The sequence below is a fragment of the Carassius gibelio genome, chromosome B24, assembly GCF_023724105.1.
Source record: "Carassius gibelio isolate Cgi1373 ecotype wild population from Czech Republic chromosome B24, carGib1.2-hapl.c, whole genome shotgun sequence".
Classification (NCBI taxonomy): domain Eukaryota; kingdom Metazoa; phylum Chordata; class Actinopteri; order Cypriniformes; family Cyprinidae; genus Carassius; species Carassius gibelio.
In genome coordinates, this window is record NC_068419.1 from 14875890 (window position 1) to 14885621 (window position 9732).

Sequence of the window (9732 nt, forward strand, 5' to 3'; positions counted from 1 at the left end):
GAATAAGATGTCAACGGAAATGGTATAACAACCTACAGTAGAAAGTTATATGTATGTTATTTTTAATCTCTGCTGCCCTCTACTGGATGTTTTTTGGAGAGACAGGCCATATAAATATGAATATAAATCAACCTGCCGTTAGGTTGATGGTTGGATGATACGCTGGGCAACTTTGGGAAACGTTGCCGTCATCGGGCAACAGGGCCAACGACCAATCTCAAATATACAGATAGAAGTGCCCAAGCAACACTGCTCAAAAATGGACCTGGCAAAATTGCTCAAAAAGTTGCCCGGTTTATCATCAGCCTTATTGTCTATAGGCTAGGTATAGGCCTATATATCAGTATCAGCTAGGTACTTCAATTAATGCACATTTTCATTACATATTTCAAAGATTAAAAAATAACACTAACAGTCAAAAGATTTTGTAAACTGTAAAAATAAACTGTATAAATAAATAAATAAATAAAAATGTTTTTACAATTTAAAATGTCTTCTAATTGAATGTTTTCAATGTTATTCATTTCTGTGATTTCTAAGAATTTTTTGAATTATTACTCCAGTCACGCGATCCTCCTGAAATCATTGTAAAATTCTGATTTGCTCATAAAAAACCCCCAAAACTATTATTAATATTATTATTGTTGTTGTTTTTATTATTATACTATCTGGGTAGATATTTTCAGGGTTTTTTGATGATTAGAAAGTTCGGTATAGTGTTTAATGTTATAAAATATTTGTAATTCAGATAAATGCTGCTCTTTGGATTTCTCTATTCATTAAAGAATCCTGAATAAAAATGTACTCAACTGTTTTAAATATTGATGACGATGATGATGATAATGATAATAATAAAATGCTTCTTAAATCAGCTTATTCTAATGATGTCTGAAGGATCATGTGACTCTAAAGACTGGAGTAATAATGCTGAAAATGCATCTTTGAAATCATGAATAAATTACATTTTTAAATATATTCATATAGAAGCAGTTATTTATTTTTTTATGTTTGTGTTGTACTCTGGATAAAATAAATACAGACTTGTTGAGCAGAAGAGACTTCTTTAAAAACATTGTAAGTCTTAATGTTCAAAAACTTTTGACTGTATAGTGTACATAATATACAGGTGCATCTCAATAAATTAGAATGTTGTGTAAAAGCTCATTTATTTCAGTAATTCAACTCAAATTGTGAAACTCGTGTATTAAATAAATTCAATGGAAACAGACTGGAGTAGTTTAAGGCCTTGTCCTCACCAATATGTTTTTGTTGCAAAATGCATCTTTTTCTCTACATTTGGCCTTCCTTCCACAATGAGACAGCGTTTTTAGTCAAGTAAAACAGAGGTTTTTGAAAAAGCTCTCCATAGTGGATAAATTTGAAAACGCCGTTTTCGTGTTGTAGTGTGGACTGTGACATCGGAGGCAATTGTAGTCATCCCATCTGCCGTGGGAGTTCACTTTCACCATTATAACTGCAGTCTAAATTCCACCAGATGCTAATGCCAAGCTTGCTATGAACGAACTGCAGGCGGCCATCAGTAAACAATAGACTGCTCACCCGGAGGCTGCTTTTATTGTCACGGGTGATTTTAATCACTCCAAATTAAAGACAGCGCACCCCAAATTCCATCAACATTTTTCCTGGCACACTAGAGGAGACAGAACTCTGGATCATGTTTACACAAACATTGATGGAGCTTACATCACGACCCCCAACCCCCCGGAAACATGACCTGGAAACAGCTTCCCCAAACTGTACTGACGCTTGAAACTCTGAACGGCAGAAAACAATCACTGACAACCTTCACAAGGAGGGTAAGCCACAAACATTAATTGCCAAAGAAGCTGGCTGTTCACAGAGTGCTGTATCCAAGCATGTTAATAGAAAGTTGAGTGGAAGGAAAAAAGGGTGGAACAAAAAGATGCACAACCAACCGAGAGAACCGCAGCCTTTATGAGGATTGTCAAGCAAAATTGATTCAAGAATTTAAGTGAACTTCGGAAGGAATGGACTGAGGTTTGGGTCTCGGCATTAAGACACAGACGTGTTAAGGAATTTGCTGAAACAAAGACAACGTCAGAGGTGTCTTACCTGGGCTAAGGAGAAGAACTGGACTGTTTTGTATTTCATTTGGAAACCAAAGGTCCTAGATTCTTGAGGAAGGCTGGAGAAGCTCATAGCCCAAGTTGCTTGAAGTCCAGTGTTAAGTCTCCACAGTCTGTGATGATATGGGGTGCAATGTCACCTGGTGGTGTTGGTCCATTGTGTTTCTTGAAAACCAAAGTCAATTCACCCGTTTAACCACTAAATTTTGGAGTACTGTGCTTCCTTCTGCTGACCAGCTTTTTAAAGATGCTGATTTCATTTTCCAGCAGGATTTGGCACCTGCCCATAGAGAATATATGGGGTATTGTCAAGAGGAAGATGAGAAACAAGAGACCAAACAGGAGATCGCCAGAGCTGAACGCCACTGTCAAAGAAACCTGGGCTCCCATACCACCTCAGCAGTGCCACAAACTGATTATCTTCATGCCACGTGGAATTTAGGCAGTAATTAAAGCAAAAGGAGCCCCTTCCAAGTATTGAGTACATGTACAGTAAATTAACATACATTCCAGAAGGCCAACAATTCACTAAAAATGTTTTTTTTTTTTTTTTGGTCTTATGAAGTATTCTAATTTGTTGAGATAGTGAGTTGGAGGGCTTTTGTTAAATCTAAGCCGAAGTCATTACATTTAAAAAACCAAAGGCTTAAACTACTTCAGTCTGTGCGCATTGAATTTGTTTAATACACAAGTTTCACAATTTTGAATTGAATTAGTGAAATAAATTAACTTTTCCATGACATTGTAATTTATTGAGATGCAACTGTATTTTATAAATTAACAACACTAATACAGTAATTCACAAACATCATATGGACATTTTTTATTTTAAATAAAATCCATGATCTTATATATGTTTATTTATTTATTTTTTATTATTATTTATATATTCATTACCTGAATGGCCATCAGCACAAAGACCATGAGAACCAGACAAATCCTCTGCACAATCCTGTGTGACCAGCTTCAGCTCTACCAAACACTGACATGATGTATCCCAATCATCAAGGAAAAGGAACTGGATATTTTGAATAATACTAATCCACAATGTGACTTGTGTTGCAGCCTGAAATTAGACCTCACCATGCTTCTCTCAAAGCCACCTTTTGGTTTGCTTAGTTGGGGACACGTACTGTAATATTTGGTGATCAATCGACTTGATTGCACTGACACTACTGGATAAGAACTGAACTGATGTCGGCATCACTGCTTTATACAGAGCTCCTTCAGATAAACTGAACTCATTCTATAATTGATTAACTTTATTAAACTGACCTCAATCAACAATGAACTAACTTTAACTGAAAAATTTACTGTTTACTGTTGTCTTCTTTTTAGAGCAGCATTACAGCAGAATTGAATTTTGTTTGCACACATTATTTTGCTGTTTAACAATGTAAAGCTGTGTTGACACAACTGTATAAAGCACTAAATACATAAAGGTGGCTTTTTTTTTATTTATTTTTTATTTTTATAAATTATATAGGAAGTTGATCATTATAGCAGTTGACAGCAGAGGGCGCTACACACCAATGTATTATAAAATGTATCGTTGTGGGGACCTTGAAATCCTTCTTGGGTGCAATAGCCTTCTGTTAATTTTCCATTTTACAGATCTTTGGATATAACACAATACCAAACTATAACTTTTATATTATATTTCATTAAAAAGGGGTTTCTGAAAGCACTTTTTAAGGACTACTTGCCCCATTTATAAATCAGTTTGAATCAGAAACCCTAAAAATCTTACAATCTTACATTTATTTTGTATTCTTTGTACTATTTAACTACATAATCGATAAACCCAGCAGTTTCCCTTTACTGAGTCTATTTCAGTCATTTATCTTTTTTTTCTAAACAAATTTCAGTCATATACTGTTGTCTAATGCATTGGTTCTGAAATTTTTATCTAGCAGGACACACATTGACACACAAACCAATACTAGATTATAGCTTATTACATAGTATAAATATAACCTCATAATTTAAGTCATTTTGCAACATCCTAGCATGTATAACGATGCCCCATAGTGGATCCAGGGCCTCTGGTTCAGAAACACTGTTTTGGATGACTTTGACTTACATTTATATGGAAGAATTTGATGATGGTTACATTTCTTGATTGTTTTGTTGCAACAACATTATCCACAGCTAATATGTAGCCTATGCATTCTAATAAACTTGTTGGTTTCTACAAGCATGGTTTCTACAAACCGTACTGTCACTACATGTTTATATATAGAAAGTATTTCTAGACTTTGCATGACATCATACTTTTGTGTCAAAGTCAAACAAATTCTAGGAACACTTTCTAGCACACAAAATAGATGGTGAATTGCCCTAAATATATTTTTTTTGTATTTCAGACTTTTGTGAATTATTGCGATGTGTAGCCAAAACATTCAATCACACCGATACCGATACCCAAACCCCAGGATGTGTCCTAATCAAATGAAAAGAGAAAATGCAGATAACACATTTATAAAAGAAATTATAGACATATTATTGCTCTTAGTGCAAATTGTTTGAGAAAATCTGCAGCTTCCTAATGTGGGGCAGTTGTGTTGCCAATGTGGGACACTGAAAAGTCAATGATAAAAGTCCAAAATCACCTTGATTCATGTGGAATAATAAAATGCTTTTGGTTATGTATGGTTAAAAACATGGATAATTGAATATCATCAGATATGATACAATATGATGCATTGATGAATTTATAATAAAGACATTAAGCAACTATAATCATTGGCCCATGTTGTTATGTAGATAGAAAAGCACAAACATTTTTTAAGCACATTAGACCAAAATGTAACAAGACTGTCTTTTTTAAAATTAATTTATACTCCTTAATATCAAGTTTGTCCAAACTCTATGTCACTTGACCTTCGGGTGGTCTTCACATAATGTGCTTCCTGTCTGATGATTGCTCTGCCCTCAAATATAACTGGAAATCTGAGAGGTCATATGATTTTGATGACATGATACCACAGCTTTGGCAAACCCATAGTTTCACTGTCATTTATGTATTTATGGGGGAGCTACAAACACTAGTCCTTAGGAGTCCCACTTTATGGCAATTCACCCTATGATAAATTCTAGCACATGAAAATGAAGAAATAAAGGAAATTAAAAATACAAAGAATTACAATAAACAAAAAAAAAACAAAAAAATGTAATTTCACATAAAGATGTCCTATGCTTTGCTCTGGTTTCTTAAAACCAAGTAACATAACGTTGTATTTGTTTTAAAAATAACACAAATGTGTTTTCTTTCAACCTATTTTGCTTTTCTTTATTTTCTTTCTTCATTTATTTATTTAATTTTTCTAACAGAATAAGACAGAAATTAAATTTTAAATAATTTATATGATTGTGTTTCATCCTTGTTAACTTAAACACATATATCACTGCGCGAGAGAATCCTTCCCAATGATTTAAAATTCCCGCCCATGTGTACTTCCGCCAGTAAATAGTCCCACATTTATCGAATTCAGCAATACATTAAACATGTCTTCTACTAATAGTAAAGACATTACTAATTACTAAATACTAATATTGCTTTCCAATGCGTCTTTGTTTTTTGTTTTTATTTCGGATGTGTGAACCTTGCGGAGGGATTTAATTCGCAAACAACCGTGCTTGTTTGGCGGGAAACGTCGGTGCGCAACGTAATACGTCAGTGATTTGCTCCTCGCGGGAGCTGCAGAAATTATACCTCCTGCGCCTGTCACACTCACAGACTAGTCTGGCCAGCATCCGAGACGTACACAGGAGCGCATCGTTGATTACATTTTCCATCACTTTCCATTTGACCAGGTCTCTGATTCCACTTATGCTGCTAGAGACTGGAGTAAACTGTTGGATCTTAATTTTTGCTGCTGGTTTGTTTTGGTCCTCTTTTCACTGCATCGCGTCTAGAGAGAAATCATTCTGAAGCTGCATTCGTTAATTTACACGGTAAGGATCCGGCATTTGTTATTGCATGCATCTTTTAGACTTAAAGTGCAACTTGCGTGTTATGTGTGCAAATGTCTTTATATTTCTAACAGGAATTTGAATGTTGCACGCTCAAAGATTGCACTAGAAGCAAGACTGCTTTTTAATGTTTTGATAGTAAACCCCGCTTTGGGGTTTAATTGTTACACACGATTAAGTTCCATTATTTAGCAATTTTTTTCCACCCCATGCATGTTATGCATAGTGTAAATATGTGCATTAGTAAAAGCGTTTTGTTGTGATGTGTAGTTAGACGTTGCATATGCAGTGTAACGTTAGTAATTCCAATTTGTGTGTTTTTTTCCCTCTAGTGTCAAAATGCCGGTGAGTGCGAGTTTGGCGTATAAAAACTACGATTACGACTACGACTCAATCCAGCCCTATTTTTACTTCGACAACGACGATGAGGATTTCTATCACCACCAGCAAGGACAGCCTCAGCCTCCAGCTCCCAGCGAGGACATTTGGAAAAAATTCGAGCTGCTGCCCACGCCGCCCCTCTCTCCCAGCCGGAGACAGTCGCTCTCCACCGCCGAACAGCTGGAGATGGTCAGCGAGTTCCTGGGAGACGACGTGGTCAACCAGAGCTTCATCTGCGACGCGGACTACTCCCAGTCATTCATCAAGTCCATCATCATTCAGGACTGCATGTGGAGCGGCTTTTCTGCCGCCGCCAAGTTAGAGAAAGCCGTTTCTGAGAGGCTGGCGTCCCTGCACGCTGCAAGGAAGGAACTGATATCTGACAGCAGCTCAAATCGACTCAGTGCAAGTTATTTGCAGGATCTGAGCACCTCCGCATCAGAATGCATTGACCCCTCTGTGGTCTTTCCATATCCCCTCACAGAGTCCAGCAAATCTAACAAGGTTGCTCCATCACAACCCATGCTTGTCCTGGACACTCCACCTAACAGCTCCAGCAGCAGTGGCAGCGATTCTGGTACGTTATGCATTATTTTTTGTCATTTCTGACATGCAGAATCTTGATTTAGCTGGTTACTGCGTGCGCAAATGCTTTTATTTCTAAGTGACCTTTACATGTCACCGGTGAGGTGGTGTGCCGGTCACGGTGCTTTATCCTCATACCCTTGATGCAATGATTGGTGTAAGTGGTGGTTGCATAAGATCACCTCCCCTTTGCTAGACCCGAGTCAGATCTGTAGGAAAGACTGAAATGTGCAAATATCAGCTGACAAGTAAAGTGGGCGGGAACGGAATGCAGAGATTCCCCCTACCTCAGCCTTTGGGCAAAACCAATTGCCAAATTCTGTTCAAATTCCCATCGCGCTGTTAATGAACTTGTTTTTTTTTTAAGTTATTAATTTATTTTTGTAATTTAATTGCAGAAGATGAAGAAGAGGAGGAAGAGGAGGAGGAAGAAGAAGAAGAGGAAGAAGAGGAGGAAGAAGAAGAAGAAATTGATGTGGTGACTGTGGAAAAGCGTCAAAAAAGGAATGAGGCAGATGTGTCGGATTCAAGGTACCCCAGTCCCCTGGTGTTGAAGCGCTGTCACGTCTCCACCCACCAGCACAACTACGCCGCCCATCCCTCCACGCGGCATGACCAGCCGGCTGTCAAGAGGCTACGACTGGAGACCAGCAGCAGCAACAGGCATGGGAAGCAACGAAAATGTACGAGTCCCCGGACATCGGATTCTGAGGACAATGACAAACGCAGGACTCACAATGTGCTGGAGCGCCAACGTAGAAATGAACTCAAACTCAGCTTTTTTGCATTACGGGACGAGATCCCTGAGGTTGCAAATAACGAGAAAGCTGCTAAAGTTGTTATTCTAAAGAAGGCGACAGAGTGCATTCACAGCATGCAGTTGGATGAGCAAAGGTTGCTGTCCATCAAAGAGCAGCTGAGGCGAAAGAGCGAACAGTTAAAACACAGGCTGCAGCAACTGCGGAGTTCACATTAATGGACCTGTGTCACAAGAGTGAAAGTGAAAAGACTTTTTAAGAACCCGCTCCCCCTGATTTTTTTATGCAAGTTAAACTGTTGCTATGTATAGTTCAAGTTGCATGTCCAATGCATTTTTTTTTCTTTTGAATATTGTCAGTTCTTTTCATGTTTAAAACTGCGACAGTTTAAAATATAAGGTGGTTAAAATCCATTTGTATTTAAGTCATTTATTTTTATTAATAAAATGAAAAAAAAAAAATAGGGCTGCACAACCCTAAAGTAAAAATTGTTTTGTATGTTTTTGTATATAATGAATAAATATTTCCTAAGAAATGTATTTTTGGATCTGTATTAGCTACTTGTTCTCATAAACCATATTCTGTTTCGCTATGTTTTTTTTCTTCATGTTTTGACAATTATAAATGAATTTCTTTTTGAATTTGACTCTGGTCTGTCTTAGTCTCTTTGCACTGAACCCCTTATACACATAGATTAGACACTTTTGCAAGAAGTTTGGGAAATATTCAGAGAAACTTGATATTTGCTTTGTTAATTCATAATGTATTGTTACTTTGATAAACTGGTAAGCATTTCAGGGATTTTCCCAGTCAGAAAGGTCAGTTAAAGTTTTCCCCTGTTTAAAATAATGTGTTATTGCACTTTCTGTCATGAAGTCAGCATAGAAAAACTTAGAAAATGCAAAAGTACTCAATTGAATCCCCTCCCATCTAGATGAAAGTTGGGCTCATTCATATTTGGCATTCAAATAAGCAACAGCCCAAAAAAATGAAAGGCATTGCAAAGCTGTTTTGAGGGACTGCTGCCAGAAAACCTAACAAAGGGGATTTTGACAGCAAGAGAATCAACTTTTAGGTGATTTACCATGGTTCACATGTTAAGATTTGAGAGGTGATGACTCACAGTCCACTGTCCTTAATAGATACATAGGTACTTTAACATATTTTGTAACATTTTATACTTTTAATGACTAACAGATTGCACCATTACAATGTCTTGTTGAAACACCTTTTACAATCTAAAAGCTATTCTTTTGAAATCTATAATTCGCACACTGTTCTGCAGTGATGCTACACCAATTTCTGAGTGGTTTACATCTTGATAACACATATTAGCCTACATTAGCAGGTCGTTGCCACATCCACAACTGATGCTCCAAGATGCTCCACGAGCAAGGTGAAAACTAGTTTAGTATATTAGTTTAGTGCTAGTTAGTTATCAAACACATTTTACAGACCTCCGGGAACAAAAATCGCATTCGCTTGAGATATATAAACATATTTTACATATTTTAATAGACAGACAGACAGACAGACAGACAGACAGACATCCTGCCCCATAATTCCACCCTGTAGCCTATCTTATGTGTAGACCTCATTTGTGTCTAATGGTGAATTTTTAGTCCTGTGTTAATATAAACTCTTATAACCACTATAAATGATTATTATATCTATTGTCTGAATCTACATTATGTATAATAACGATATTATTAGCCAATTCAGACGACAATTCCTGCGTTAAGGATCAATCAAGCTTGTCACATCAACTCTTTGCGTGCTTTATATCTTTTCCAAATGCTCAATGCTGCTGAGTTCGATTACATGCAGTTATAAGCTTTTTGCACGAATCTATTTCCATGCCGACTAAACAAAGCTGTGATTTTTTTCCCCCGACGCTGCTGTATTAGAGGAATGTGACGTCATGG

The 9732-nt window shown here is 37.0% G+C and overlaps 1 protein-coding gene across 1 annotated transcript; it reads left to right on the forward strand.

The window, feature by feature from the left end:
• The first annotated feature begins 5812 nt into the window (after positions 1 to 5812).
• On the forward strand, positions 5813 to 8445 carry myca (MYC proto-oncogene, bHLH transcription factor a). The gene is made up of 3 exons (XM_052596704.1): positions 5813 to 6065; positions 6416 to 7041; positions 7448 to 8445. Exons 2-3 carry the CDS (start codon positions 6423 to 6425, stop codon positions 8023 to 8025), a joined length of 1197 nt encoding a protein of 398 aa, XP_052452664.1. The 5' UTR covers positions 5813 to 6065; positions 6416 to 6422; the 3' UTR covers positions 8026 to 8445.
• The last annotated feature ends 1287 nt before the right edge of the window (positions 8446 to 9732 follow it).

Coding starts and splice junctions, on each gene's coding strand:
- myca (XM_052596704.1), top strand. CDS start 6,423: ATGCCGGTGAGTGCGAGTTTGGCGTATAAAAACTACGATTACGACTAC. Junction 7,042..7,447: donor CAGCAGTGGCAGCGATTCTG/GTACGTTATGCA, acceptor ATTTAATTGCAG/AAGATGAAGAAGAGGAGGAA.